Source organism: Furipterus horrens, unplaced genomic scaffold (assembly GCF_987537825.1).
Source record: "Furipterus horrens unplaced genomic scaffold, mFurHor1.1.pri manual_scaffold_5, whole genome shotgun sequence".
Lineage (NCBI taxonomy): Eukaryota > Metazoa > Chordata > Mammalia > Chiroptera > Furipteridae > Furipterus > Furipterus horrens.
The window spans coordinates 44,550,589-44,566,118 of record NW_028327175.1 but is presented as its reverse complement, the minus strand read 5'-3'; the positions used below and the strand labels follow the sequence as shown (position 1 = coordinate 44,566,118).

Below are 15,530 nucleotides of genomic sequence, written 5' to 3'. Positions count from 1 at the left end.
CCATTTTTGTTTTGTTAGCCTATTTGTCCTACGTTTCATAGAAAGAGTCAAAAAAATAGCAAAGTAACAAGTCATTGGATTTTTCTGTTTCCTCTGATTTGACAAACTCCTGTTAAAGGGATAAGAATCTACTATTTTGGAAGCTAAGAAAACTGAAAGAGTAAATGGTAACCATCCATCCCTGGGTAGTTGTTACTCATATTATTTTCTGACCAAAGCAAACATGAACACTAAATGGGATCCTGTCCAATAATTTGCACGGACCTTCATCACCACCACGACAGCACAGTCAGGATCCTCTCAGTACAAAGAGTCACATAGAGCACAAGCAGACTATTCGTGTTTTATAATACATTTTGGAGAAGAAATCTAGAATAACTCAATTGCTGAATTTTTAACAGTAAAAATTTTAATTTTAGTCTATTTTAATTTTTGAAATTCCACCCTGAGGGGAACAGCAGTGAAGGGTTTGACCCTGTTGTGCGTAGGAGGTATTCAATCACTAGCTCTTTTTACATGACATGTAAGCACCAGGTTCAAGGAGAGCGCAAAAAGACTTGAATACATCCCCACTTTCCATCTTTTCACCTCTATCCAGAGAGTTCTTATGAAGGAAATGACCCAAAAGGAAACAAGGTTGCAGAGAATTCTGAGGAAGTCAAGGGTAATAAAAAATAGCAAAGGAGCTGGTAAATGAAAAATTATGATTTATGGGGAAAACAGAAAAAAGAAGTCAGCATTGATGGACAAGTTTCTTTTCAGAGTGGGAAAACCTGGTCCCTCTGAATGAAGAGCAGCATACTGTGTAAGACGACACAAGAATGCAGAGACAGGCTGGGAAGAGCCCTTCAAGAAGGAGAGATGAATGGAACAGAGAAGAGGAACAATTACTATAGCCTTGAAGCTATAAAGAGGAAACAAACTTCTCTGCTTACCTACCCCCCACCCAGCCTGTCTCCAGGTCTCTAATGCAACACACCCCTAGAGACAAGTACCTCAAGGGCAAAGACTGGGTCTTACAAGTGTCCAGCCCACAGTGGCTCTTAATCAATGTACATTCAATAAACAGATGAGAGCAATAAGGAGGATCCAACACAGGAGCAGCCAGAAGGAAACTTGTGGCTACACTAGGTCTTAGACTTGGAAACTGAGGCTTCTTCTAAAAAAGTTTGAAAATCATCATCATAGTAAATGGTAGCAATTAGAACTCATTAGACTATAAGTTCCTAAGTAGGAGGAAACACATCTTCCATATCGCTGTATGGTAGTTACCTTTGTCTCCCCAACATATCATCAGGCTCAAAAGATGTTTGTTGCACTGCTCTGAACTTGATCAATTCAATACGTGCTATCCTGCTGGAGCGGGCACTTGGAAAGTGACTTGAGCTCACTCAGACTTCTCAGGCACGTGGATTGCTACCCTCCCCTTACTCTTACAAAGATAGATGGAGACATGACTGGAAGAAATATTGCTCTGGGCTAAGATAGCCTTTTTTGTCAATTTATTTTTCTCATTAAATGCAGGCATACTGTAAGAGGAAGGAAGATAGAGGAAATAAATGACTTTCCTGCAGACAATATTAATGAAATATGATTTGAATTTCTAAGTCGTGGCCTACTAATGACATTTCCTTTTTTGATTATGTTACTTGCTTGACTAATGAGGGAATACAGTAAACTGCATATCTCTGGATTTTAGCAAGACATTTAATAGGATCTCTGAACAATGTGAGAGCAGAATTAGGTGGATTTGTAGCAAGCAACGGATATAGTGCTGCTTAGTGTCAACCTGGGAAGAGGTCTGTGATGGGCTGCATCAGGGCTCATTGATGTCCTGTTGAGTATGGACTTGGATAAAAATGAAGACCTGATTATCAAATCTGTGATGGCAGGAAAAAGAGAAGCATAGCAAAATGTGGGATGGCAGAATGAAGACATTTATAAAAGCTCTGGACATTGGGATGATGATGATGAAGTCAACTCTAACAGGATGGTTTTCTAAAAGGATAAATGTAAGGTCCAATAAACCAGCTGGGTAACATGCGGAATTTGGACATATGGCTTAACAATATCCATAGAAAAACTCAGGAATTTTATTTGATAGTCTAATGGATTGATCATAAAGCTAAAGAAGCTTCAATTTAAGGTGCCCTCATTGGCATGGGTGTCTCCCAAAGCTCTGTACTTAATTGTGTATTGATAATTTTGTTTTCTTTTTCTTAAAGGGAGCCCCCAAATTATGTAAGTCACAGAGCTCCTCAAAACTTGCATCTTCTCCCCATTGATATGTCATTGTGAAAGGTAATAGTCAAAAGTTACTTTCAGACTTATTTAATAAAAGACTGTATTGAAAACTATAGAAGTCATTGACTCTCACAATCTTAACCTGGTCAATGATCCCTAGAGAATGGTATCTAGTGTGAGTCACAACATTTTAGAGAAACTAGACCATAAACAAAAAAGCAAACATATTGAAACAAGTCTCCTTGCTGCCTGCTTCTTGGCCTTAACCTCGAAATGCTAGACCTAGACCTTTTCTCTTCTAATACACTGCTCTTTCTAGTTCACTTTCATCTATGTTCTCATAGGCTGATAATGGCTTCCAAATTACTATATCCAGCCAACTTTTAGTTCCCTGAGCTCTGGACCATGCATCTAACTTGATGTCTGGTAACACAAGGCACTAAAGCATGACCAAGACTGAACTCTTCAATCTTCCCCATATCCATTCCATCTCCCCTTCCTACCAATGAAACAAGCTTGAAGAACAGTGACCAGGGAATGTAAGGAAACTTTAATATCTTGATTTATGAAGAATAGTGGGTGGAACTGAAAATAATGGATCTGGAAGAGAAAAACTTGGCAATGTTAGCGAAGGGTACCTAAGACACTGTCAGGTGGAATAGAGATCACATTTCTTCCTTGAAGATACAATGAGACACATAAGGAAAAACTTTCTAACAGAGAGACTAAAAAATGTCCCCAGGAGATGGTGATTTCAGCATCCTTGGATTTCAGGGAGGGATGGGTTAGCCAGATGACTCTTTTAAACTCTAAACTCGAGTTTTGTAGTTGACCTCCAATGACTAAGACTCTCCAAAACTGGAAGCTTAAAATGCAATGATAATTCTACTTTTAAGGCCATTTTTTTTACAATACTCTCATCCAAAAATGTACCATTTTTGCTTTTCAAAAATTGTGTTTCTCATTTCTCTGAAGTGATGAGTATGTATTGAGAGAGGATTAAGAAGCTAGGGAAATTCCTTGGCAAGTGGAACAGGGAAACGGAGACAGATTGCTGAACACAGTGGCCCGCGCATATTGTCACCTCCACCCCAAGGCCCTGGCAGGGGGCAAAAGTGGGAAAACAAGGACCCCCAGGTAACCTCTCCTCCCATGGCATTTCCCCCCTGTAGATAACTTCTAGGCCTCAGTTGTATTTCAGCTCCAGACCTAGAAAGGCAGCAAAATCAGACAACCCCAGAACCAACTGCAATGACTAAAGACCCCCTTCCCTCAGGGGACACCACAACCCTGAAAGTGTACACCTGGAAAACTGATGAATATTCTACTGAAACCCTCCCCTGAGACCTCCCCTAAGATTCCCGCCTGCAAGAGAGAGATAAAGGCCTCAAGACAAAGGACTTAGCGAGCTCTCCCTCTGGGGAGCAGCCTGCTCCATTCCCTTTCCTTCTTCTTCCCCCACTTCTTTCCTCACAGGCAGGCCTCTCCTAAACCCTAAGGCAATGGGCAGCTGGCAGCTTGTCCCAGGCTGATCCTCTGAACCTGTCCTCAAAGCCCCCTTTTCTCTGACTTCCCAGTGAGCTAAGGCAGCCCAGCCCAGGCTCTCCTGTTGTTCCTTCTATGCTAAGCCCTTCCTTGCTTTACTGTGCTCAGCTTTCAAAAACGTAGCCTTGTAGTCACCTGGACTTGTGTGGTGAAATCTCTCCTACACAAAGGCAGGAACCCACACATTACAGCTGGCCCTAGGCAGACCCACTCAGGGCCAGGCCTCTGTTCAGTAACATGTATCAAGCACTGGATAAAAGGAACAGAACTGGACACCAAATGGCCTTTAAGGTCCCTTTGTTACTAAGTTATTCTGTACTCAAACCCTTTTTCCAGTGCAACTACAGGCAACCATAGCTCTAAAAGGCTAGTAACCATTGGTCTCATCCAATGATTTGCAACCCATTTTAGCCGTAGCAGCCTCTCCTCAAAGTCCACAATGCCAGAGGAATAAAGTCTGAGTTGGTCTGGTTGCAGCAAGAGGAAAAGGGTGGTGAATTCCACCCAATGTTCTCCCCTTCCCTCGCCTCCTCCCCACCCCCCAACACTGATCTAGTCCATTCAGGAGAACTCCAGAGATCCTTTCCCACATGTGTTGAACAATACTTTCTCCAAAATATTTGGGTGGAGTTATAGGGCAGGCAGAGGAGACCATGACAGAGACTCTGGCCTAAACGATACCTGGCTGAGTGCTAAGAAGGCGTATGCTCTTCAGAACCCACCCCAGTGGTTACAAACCTTGGGGCATCTGCCCTTGCACAGAATTCACTTTCTTCAGTTAAGGCCCGTTCTTTTTCTTCAGTGAGTAGGGATAAATTCTGATAGGTGCACCATTCATTGTGCTAAAATTCTACTTCCATGGGCTAATAAAAAATGATTGAAGCAGCAATTTTGTAACACTATGCCTTACTTAAAGAGAGAGAAGGGTGTTATATGGAGTCTGGATGGATAAACTGTGATACCTCCTTGTTTAAAATTTGGGCAATGACAAACCCTTTTCTTTATATTCATCCTCTGTTCAATTTTACTGGAGAGGCCGGGCGAGGTAGGGCAAGAGGGGGCGTAGTGCAGGGTTATGGAAACCAGTCACTAGAAACTAACTGCAGAACTGCACAGGAATGCAGGGGAGATAACCATGTACATAAGTGAGCTGAGGGGTCAAGGCTGAACTCAGAGCCTACCAGTGGGCCAATTAACCACCCACCAGTGTTACTGGGCCACAGGGCAATTTCCAGGCCTCTACGGCTCTCTTTCTTCCCTGGGGTAAGGTGCTGATAGTGTGTGTGACCTGTGAGTTACCAGATAAATGCCCACCTGCCTTCAGGCATAACATGCACGTGGGGACACAATCTGGCAAAAGATTCTGACTTTAAAGGGGCAGGTAGAGTGAGGATTATAGTTCTAGCTCGGGTATTTTCAATGCAATAACCAAAGGCTTACTGGGCCTCTACAGTGTGTGCGTGCAGTGGATCTGAGATGGAGACAGACATGCCTCGGAGGGAGACAGATCCCAGGCTCCAGAGAACAAGGCCCTGAGGCCCCTTCTCGCTGTGAGGAGCCAGGACTATATGCCCCAGGACCCAGATGACCATGGTCTGTAAAATGTTCCTTTTCACAATTTTTTGTCCCTGCAAGCCCAGTGGGTGGAGAGTGAACCCTGCTTATGTCACCCAACCAGTCTTTTTATAGACATCTCCAGGTGAGCCAAATGGGGCTGGGCAGGTTATTTACAGCTCTCGCCGGGGACGAAAAGTACACAGAGACCTCTCTGGGAAGCACAGCCTAAGGAAGATGAAACGCAGAAAGACAGATGGCCCTCACAACACCTCTGAGGCTGAGAGGCCGCCCCCTCAGTAAGTTCCCAGGAAGATGGTTTTAAATAGTTGTGGCAACGCGCCCTCTCAGCGCCTCCCTCCCCCTCACGGCCCCCGGTGGGGAGGCGGAAATCTGCTATCAGCTCCGGGCAGGCCCCAACCTGCCATGGGAGAGCCCCGAACTGTTTCTGTAACTACTGTAAACCAATAAACAAAGCAAAAGAGGCACATTATTTAGGAAAGAGAAGTTGCCTGGCCAGGATAAATTCTCAAGCAGAAATAACCAAATTAAAATCTTCATTCTGATTTTCTCAAACACCGTTATTGTAATCTAGTTTTTAATTCTTCACACGTATCATCCTTGAATAAGACATATTCATTAGAAATATGAATGATCCAGCTTCAGTCCAGCTACCATAACCATCTTTTTGCTTGGGGCATGAATGTGAACCATGAACGTGCCCATTTTCCTACAGGTATCCCTTTCTCGAGCCCTCTCTTTTGGGGGCTGTTCAAGCAGCCCAACTTCAAACATTGGGACCAAATATTAGATCAGCATAAGTAAGTTCAAGTACTGAAAGAAAGCAGGGCAATGAAATCCTACCAAAAGTCTAAGAGATTTTTAGAATATCCTTTCAGAAAACAGGAAACCTGGGTTTTCTTTGGGGCTCATTTCAAGTGTTTCCATCATTTTTGCCATCTGTAAGATATTGACTGTTCCAACACTCTTCCACCTGTATCTTGGGCCATTAAAGATGATTCCAATTAATTATAGATGAGGCCTCTAAATTCTAGTGATAAGCCATAGAATTATAGTATGTTGGGTCCCAGTTTTGCTTATTTCAAAGAGGTGTGACATTCCCTCCCCTTCTTCTACTACCTCCCTGGAGTGCTTTCAAAGAGCAGCCTGAGGCTACAACAGCAACAAAGTGATGGTAAAGCTTAGATACTCCCAGACAGGAGCCCACCTCTTGATCAGTGAAAATCTCTATGAAGTTCTGGAAGGAGAAAGAGCCGGACTGGAGAATGAGCTCTCCAGTATTTTCAAAGCACTGCCCCGTCAGCACGAGCAGCTTGTGTCGGGCAGCGTCCGTGATCATTAAGCGCACCTGAAACAAAGCACAGGGTATAGGATGTGAGCCACAGCAGCACTGCCATTCCACCTGCCAGACAGGGCTAGCCTTGGAATGCTTGAAGTTTATCACCAGCAGAAATCATTCATTCCCTAGTTATTCAAACTTCCCCTGGGGAGGTGGACAGAGCCAATGCCTGGTCATCAGATCACCTGTGAAGGCCATTTTACGAGTTTGGTTACAACCAGGACAGTAGTGGTGGCTGACTTTAATTTCCTTGTCTTTTTCAAAGCTGTCTCCATAGCTGTTGATCATTTGTTCCACAGCTGTGTCTACTAGCAGCATCTGGGCTGAGACTTACTGAATATCTCACAGGCTGAGTCACCAAGTACAGCCCAGGTCCCCCAGCTGCTGCCTCAGGAAACACAGGTTTCCAACTAGGGTCCCCAGTCAGCCCCTCCCATCCAGGATCCCCTTCCTTCCAAGCCACACACCAAACACACAGCTCCAAATGCAGCCTACAATGGGATCAGAGAGGCACCTAACATTGAACATAAACAAAGAGCTGCCCCTGAATGGCAATCTTTTAAATAGAATTGTAAATGGTTTGCACTAAAAAACTCTGCAAACTTAAGTGTGGCAGGACGTCAGCCTGTCCTTAGCAGAAACCCTGCTCTAAGCACCAAGGTACTCATTCTATCCCAATTTTGCTCAGCGCAGGGCACAAAATTGTAAACAGGCCATGAGGACCCACTGCCTCCAACCACGCCACAGCCTAATCAAGCAAACACACATACCCTGAAGTAACTGTTCCAGCCCCACCTGCTCCATAGGCAAGCCTGAATTCCTTAAAGAAATTCCTTATGTTTTTTCCTTTTCCATTTCCCACAGCTGTTCCAGGCAGTCTGGTTGGATATATATTCATCCTCCAGCTTTTTTCACATTGTATTTACTTCCTGATGCTGTTAGCTACAGGATACTAGCCTATCACCTGCTTCAACTTGGTGCCTTAATGGATTGTCAGAGAGGTCCAGAGGTCCTGCTAACCTGAAGCAGGAAAAATTGGGATCAAAGCTAGCTACATAATGATAGCCAAAAAGTGGAAGCAAGCCAAATGTCCATCAACTGATCAACAAAGTGTGGTATATATCTATACAATGGCATGGTACTCAGCCATAAAAAGGAATCAAGTACTGATACATGCTACAATGTGGATGAATCCTGAAAACATTATGCTGAGTGAAATAAGCCAGACACCAAGGGCTGCATATTGTATGATTCCCATTATCTGAAATATTTAGAACAGGCAAATCCACAGAGGCAAAAAGTAGGTTAGTGGTTGCCAGCAGTTGGAGGAAATGGGGAATAACTGCTAATAATTTTAGGGTTTGGGGGAGAGATGTTTTGTAATTTGTGAACATATGAAATCCACTGGATTACACACTTTCAAAGCACGGATTTTATGGTGAGTGGTATGTACGTAAAACATCCCAGTTTCACAAAATGGGCGACAGTCACAGAGATGCTCAAAGTGTGGGCAGAAGAGACTCTTCAGTTAATGGAGGCCCCCAGGGACTGAGGCTACTTCAATGTCCAAGAAGCAACTCAATCTCAGAGATGCTAAACTGTAATAAAGGAAAGGGTAAATGGGGAAATATCAACTCCTCTGGCGTGGGCCGGAGACTCTTGACTTTAGCCAAGGCCCTCTCTCACAGCAGGCTCTGAAATGCCCTGTTGCTCTCTCTGGCAAAAATTTCATATGATGGAAATAGTAACATTAGTAGTAAGAACAGCCAATATTTATATTCAGTTGTTATGTGCCATGCTGTGTTCTAAGTACTTCATATTCCTAAGCCTAACATTAAATATAAAAACTAAATGTAAGCTCTGTAGAAGCTCCATTTCACAGAGGTAAAAATGGAGACAAAGAGACAGTAAATACCTTGCCCAAGGCCACCAGCTAATAAGCAGAACCCAGGCAGCCTGGATCCAGAGACCATGCCCCTGACCACTGTGCTATCCTGCCTTTCCACAGTGATAAGGGGGTGGGCAGGATGGACTTGAAGGGGGCTTGCATTTGAGATGCCTTTCTCGAAATTTGGGTCCTGGATGTCCTGGCCTGAGGGCCTGACATCTATTTCCCCTGCTGCATCCTAGCAGAATCTATGCCAGCAGCACACCTTCCATATACAGCCAAGATTTCTCTTCACTGGCTGTGATAAAATATTCCAGTTCCAGAATATTCCACCATTTTGTCCTTATTGGGAAGGACAGTCTGGGATGCTGCTGATAAAGAGAACCAGCCACTGACTGGACTCAGCATCCTGGACCAAGAACTGTTCTCTCCTGCGTCCCTCTCCGCCACCTGCTCCAGTCCCTCCAATCAGCTGGGTCCTGCCCACACTGTGAGGCTCTGCCCAAGACGCTGCAGAGCTGCATGCCTACCTCAGTGCTGACTGCTTCATCTGAAGGGTTGATCAGGACCACTGTTTCTAAAACGTCACTTCGGTGATGAAGGATCTTTTGTCCTGCAGGCACAAAAACACAGACAAAAGAGGAGACCTTTAGTTTTCCCAGATTAAAACCTCCCCGACAGCTTCTGGGGCAGCTGAAGCATTTCTGCTTCTGACGAAGCACTGGGCACCACGGTTCTCCACATGCTCTTGGGAAACACAGTTGGTGTTACTAAGCAAGGGTGTGCGGACCCCAGCAGTCTCTCCAGGAATCGGGTCCGTGTGGTCCAGGGCTCCTCACGCTCTCATAAGCCCCTAGTTTTCATGGTTGATCTCCAGGCTGTCTGAGGGTTAATGGCGATTTTCATCTGAGACAGGGGTGAACGCCAGGAAAACTCCAAGGGGCTCTTGACATTTCCTTTCTCATGGTAATTGGGGATGTTTCTCTCTATCTGCCTTTCTTCTGGTGAGGCCTTTCTTCTGGTGAGAACGGTGCTGAGATTAATTAGGGGCCTTATTGTGAAATGAATGACATCCAGAAACCCAGCTAACAATTAGCCCAACAACCGGAATGGCTGTCTGAGGCAGGCTTACAGGCTGTTGGGGTATTCATTAATTCATTCACTCACTCATAGAAAAGCGGAGAAACTGTGTGCAAATGAAAAGTGGAGAACAACTTTCCTGCTGGCCAGGGAGGCCAAACTGTCCCCTACATGCAAGCAAAGTGGAGGGAGAACAACAAAGCAAGGTGTGTGGGAAGGAAGAAGCCTGTCTAAGGAGGGCTGAGATGCTGCAGGGTTTTTGGCTCCACATCCCTGACTTCCCACACCTTTGAGACTTTAGGGACATCCTGCGCTGAAACGACCTCCAGAGGCAGTGGATGGAGGCCTGTGGATAACCTACAAAGGCTCCCCTCCTTAGACAATGAGATGAAAGGGATCAGGCGATGTGTGGCCAGAGTGGGCGATAGGGGCTCTGCCCGTCGATGAGAGACAAAGACGACATTGTGAGAGGGAGGCAAAGGGTTGGGAGGGGACATAAGAAGCGCTGCTGATTGGAAGCAAATGAAACATGGATAACAGGAAGAAATGGAACAGAATCTGAGGAAGACAGACTCCAAAGGAGAGAAACGCAAGAAGAGAGAATGACGAAAAAGCTAAAATAGAATTACTACATGATCTAGGCAGATGAAAAGTGGGAACTTGTATGCCAACATTCATCGCAGCATTATTCACAATGGCCAAAAGGTGGAGACAACCCAATGTCCACCTATGGATGAAACAAACTATGGTATACCCATGAGGTGGAATATTATTCAGACATTAAAAGGAATGAAGTTCTGATATACATACAGCAATATGGATAAAGTCTTAAAATATTATACTAAGTGAAATAAGCCAGACACAGAAGGACAAATACTGTATAATTCCACTTACATGTAATGTCTAGAATAGGCAAATTCATAGAGTCAGAAAGCAAACTAGAAGTTATCAGAGGCCGGAAGAGAGGGAATGGAGACTTACTGCTTAATGGGTACAGAGTTTCTGTTTGGGGTGATGAAAAACATTTTGGAAATAGAGGTGATGGTTGCACAACATTGTGAATGTAATTCATGCCACTGAACTGTACACTTAAAATTGGTTATAAAGGCAAATTTTGTGTTTTCTATATATTTTACCAGAACTTAAAAAATTGATAATATTATATGCCAAATCCTATTGAATAGTGTACTTAAATTGGGTGAATTGTATGGTATGAGAATTGTAATCTCAATAAACGGGCTTAAAAAAAAAAGAAGCGGTCCAGGGTACACAGCTTAGGGCTTTTTTCCTTCATATCATCAAGGACCAGAACTACTATGGCACTGCCCCGTGTTGAAATACCACCATTGCGCCATCAAGCCTGTTATCTTCCACTGTCTTATCTTTCTTAACAGCCAATATTTACCAACAGACCCACAAGAAACATGGAAGAAGCCCAAACTAAACAATAATGGTGTCGGGTACTGTTCTAAGCACCACACATGTACTGATTCATTTAATCCCCAGAAGAGCTCAATGACAGAGGTACTATGTTCCTTCACTATGACAACTATCAGGTCTATAAAAGACAATTAACTAGCCCAAGTTCACATAACTAGTAAGAGCTAGGACTTGAACAAGGCACAGACATTAAATGCCAAAGAACAGCTAGGGAAGAAAACAGAGGAATAAAATCAGAAATGTGCTTAAAGAATCAAGAAGCCAGAAAGCATCAGAAGAATATTATAAAAAAGAAAAAAAGAGCAAAGGTGGCAGAACACCCACATAAAAGAGGGTACACTTAAGAGAAGGTGTGTGATTCTTTACTCCCAATGCCTAAAAACGAAGAAACCACCAAACAGCACAATGTCATACAATTTGAGCAGGCAAAGGACCGAGCCTTAAGGAAAATAATTCAACTCAGCCGTAGGAAAGAATGTTCGTTTATGAATGCCAGAGTCTGTAATTGCTGGACATTGCTTATTGGCTTGGTTGTTTTAGCTTTTGACAACCATATGCATTTAAAGCTCAAGCAGAACATCAGAATAAATGAGCAAATGATAAAATGACAACCAGCAAAACACAGAAAACTGCCCCCTACGTCCTTTCATTAGCAGCCTCTGTGAAACAAAGACTTCAGGGGCTTCAAGAGTACTAAGCTGAAACAAAATTAAGCAAAAGCTTAAGATCAAGGAGAAGTGAATTGTTGTGTCCTCGATCAAACTTTTGGCCAGGCTGTTTTCAGGCAGCATAATGCCACAGTATGGCTGTAACCATTAGTATATTCTGGAGGAACCCACAAAAACGGACCTGGCTCCTTCCCCAAGAGATGCTAAAGAAATCAGAGCCCCGTTCTTCCCTACGTGATCTACAATCTGTCCCTACCCTGCTAGCAGCATCCTTCCAGGGGCAGCATCTAAGCGACAGCCTGGCCCACCCAGGGAGCCCTTCCCCAGACACTCCCTGGCAGGGGGCTTCTTACCATCCACAAGAAGTTCCTTTCTTCTGTGGCTTCATCACTCAAAAACAAGACAAATGCCATGTGACAGCAGCTGTGAATCTCTACTCCTTCCAAGTCAATTCTCAGACCTGTTTGCTCAGGAATTCAACTAAGGACGTTCTTCTAGTCCATCTTTGGAAATACTGACACAGCCGTGCACCAAGATGCTGGGGCTGCTCTTTCAACAAAAGCCTTTTGATAGGATTGGATTTGAATGAAGGAGGGGATTTAAAGAGAGAGAGAAACTTCAAGCTCTTGTCACAGACAGACTGTTGGCCAGATTCTTCTCCCGAAGACGTAACCAGGGGCTGGGCCTGCCTGAGGGGCCGGAGCCCATGCCCATGCCCGTCCCCCGTCCCCCGTCCCCCATCCACGGCGTCCCAGTGGGATGCCAGCTCTTCAGGCAGCAGGCTGCTCTGGGCTCTGGCTGCTGGGACGCTTACAAAGTTGCATATTTGGGGAATGTTTCACACTGGGAACCGGGCCAGGCGTTCTGAAGGAGAGGCCACCACCCTCGCCTGCAAAGGTCTCATTCAGTTGCTTCAGAAAATAAGTTCCCAGGAAAGAAAGACAACAGGGGGCAGCCCCTTGCTCCACCATCACAGATAGCGTTCTGCAGAAACAGCTCACGGGGGGAATCATTAGGCAGCTGGTGAGGACGTACTGCTCCTCAGTGTTGGTCTGAGGGAAGCAAAAGCAGGGCTTTGAGATGGAATGATCGTCACCCTCGTTTTGATAAGTCTTTGAGGGCTCCCTATGAACTCAGTGTAATGTGAAGGCTCTACCTCAGGGAGGTGGGGGGGGGGTCTGTTATGTGACACAGAAAAAGGGGTGTGCTCCACCTTAGAAACAACAGAGGATGGTCTGGGGACCCCCTGAGGCAGTGGGGTCCTTGCAGACAATGAAACGTCTATCTGGGACAGATAGTCCCAAAGGCCGTGCTTGAAACTCAGATAAGCTTGTAGTTTTCAGTTATTGCTGGGACTGTTTTCCTTTTTGAACACTTGAATCTACATCTAGTAGTTTAGGTTTTACTCTATTCAGGTGACTTTGAAATCTCTTAAAACAAAACATTATTTTCTAGGTGTATAATTTGTAGGATGCTTATGGGGTCTCTTCTTCACAGAGGTTAATATTCACACCTCACCCCCCTCTGGTTTAGGAAGAAGCTAACCATGGCTGACTTCAAGGACACCCGGCGCTGAGGCACAGGCACAACCAAAGCTCTACGGAAACCTGCACACAGCTGACTCCTCTCTCCAGCACACAGCAACCCCGGAACACAGCAGCTGAGAAGGTTGTTACATCTCTGCTGGGGCCAGAGAACAGCCAGACGGGCGAGGCCCGTTAGGCGGCTGGTGACTGAAGCAGCCTGGAGCAAAGGAGAGACTGCAGCAGTGCTCATAAAAAGGGAGAGCCCTTGATGAAAATAACCACTAATGCTAAAACCTTTTAAATTGTCTTTAAATGAATGAAAACCTCTATGTCTTAAGGATAAATACTTAATTTCTATTTCCATGAATGATCACAATCCAGAAGTTTATTTCTGTAACTCCCTTTCCTGAAAAAGGAATATGTTGCAAACATAATCCAGAAATAGAAACTGAAGAATAAAGAAAAGCTTCGATGTGTATTCAGGGTGGAAGGGAGAAGGTAAGGAGGGTCCTGAGTCACTGATGTGGATGGAGTGGTAACCACACCTGAGTCAGGGTCAAGGCCTCCAGCAGAAGCAGCCTCATGCCCATGTATCTCTGCCCCTCACTCCACCAGTTCACACCACTGCCCCGTCTTCACCCACCTATTCCTCCGGCCCCTGGCCCAGGTGATACCAGAGTGGATTCTTTTTGGAAAAGGCATCTGACGTTGTTATTCAGCACTGAAAAAACCTTCAATGTGAAGATCAAGCCAAAATCTTAGGGTTAAAGAAGTTTCTAGAGTTAGAAAGGGAAATGCAATTAGAAAGGGGGTAAAAGAAGGACTAGGATTATAGAGCTAAAAGTAAGGGTTAATATATCAAGAAAAGGCCAGAAGCACAAAATGTCTTGACATTAAAAGTCTGTCTTCACTGGGAGGGAGGGAGGGAAGAAACATGAGAGCAGTGAGAGTTCTACAACTCTTACCTCTTCACCAAAGTGGAAGTGCAAAGAAGAAACATCTCACCTCCAACCGCACATGCAAAAAACACTCCCAAGGCTAAAATTTAGATAAATAGATGAAAGCAAGAAATGAAACGTATTCAGTGCTGGAACTAAAATTAATTAGCAGCGTTTCATAGCAGCGTTCTGTTTGGGCTGACAGCCAGGCCTCCTTTCTGCAGGAATCCACAATACTGATGTCAAGCAAATGTGCTAAGAGACGGGCAAAGTCTGCAGAGAAAGGATGCTGGTGTGGAGGGAGGAGAGAGATCTGCACCAGCAGTTTTCTAGCGAATCCCCTCTTCTTCCAGAGCCCTCACAGACGCCCTCTCTGTCCCTCACAACCATCGCCAGGCACAGAGCAGGCTCCAGGCCCCAGGCCCAGCCCCTGCCCAGCAGGAAGATGTCTCCTAGGCTCCCTTCTCAGAGGGAGGTGGCAGGAGCAAGTCAGGAGGTCTCACGAGCAGCACCAGGCCTGTTCCCAGAAGCCTTCATGCTTCTCTCTGTCTCCTTCTGTACCCTGCACACCACCCCCATCATTTCTAAGCAAAAAACCCCAGAGAGATGAGGGTGAAGTGGGCTTCTGCAAGGGCACAATCCACAAGTCTTTCCCCGGTGAGGGCTCAGAGTATCCTGGCCTAACAGAAGCTTCTGCTTTTTCCTCGGAACAGGAAACCACCTCAGACCAGGGGGAGACCGTGACCATGAGGTGGGGCTAGGCAACAGCCCCAGGCGCCTGCCACTGAGGCACTGTTGAGAAAACGCCAGTGCTGGGAGACTTGGTATCTCCTGATTACATAGGTCCCCAAAGACTAGATATCAGTAGAGAACACAGAAAGCCAGCTGTTACCAAGAGATTGTACAGATTCCCCCTCCAGGGAAGTCAAACTCCTAGCTGGAGGGAGTTTAATTTCCCATCATCCCTCGCACATCAGAATCAACTTATTACCTGTCAGATCTCGGTTATCGCAGCTCTCAGCCCAAGGCTGGGAAAGGAGCCTTTCTAGGCTGTCCCAGAGGCAGCAGGGAACACGGGGAGAAAGACCGCAGAAAGGTGCTGGTTTCAGGTTCTGCACACGCTGGAGCACCTTCCATGTGCTTTGTGTTATTCTACCTGGATCAAAATAATACCTAAAAACCAGGCGAATGCTTGGAAGTGGTTAGCGATGGCACCTAATTCTTTGAACACTGGACAGCCCGTCATAAGAACACAGCAGGATGCCCTGGCCAGTGTGGCTCAGTTGA

At 45.2% G+C, this 15,530-nt stretch overlaps 1 protein-coding gene across 1 annotated transcript in view; it reads right to left on the bottom strand.

The window, feature by feature from the left end:
• MAP1B (microtubule associated protein 1B) overlaps positions 1-15,530 on the bottom strand; it is a 95,383-nt gene that overhangs the window by 15,039 nt on the left and 64,814 nt on the right. Inside the window, exons 3-4 of the mRNA XM_090276368.1 lie at positions 9,122-9,204; positions 6,572-6,712 (exon numbers count right to left, since the gene is read on the bottom strand). Of these exons, the coding sequence (XP_090132494.1) occupies positions 6,572-6,712; positions 9,122-9,204 (224 nt within the window). The remainder of the gene's footprint in view (positions 1-6,571; positions 6,713-9,121; positions 9,205-15,530) is intronic.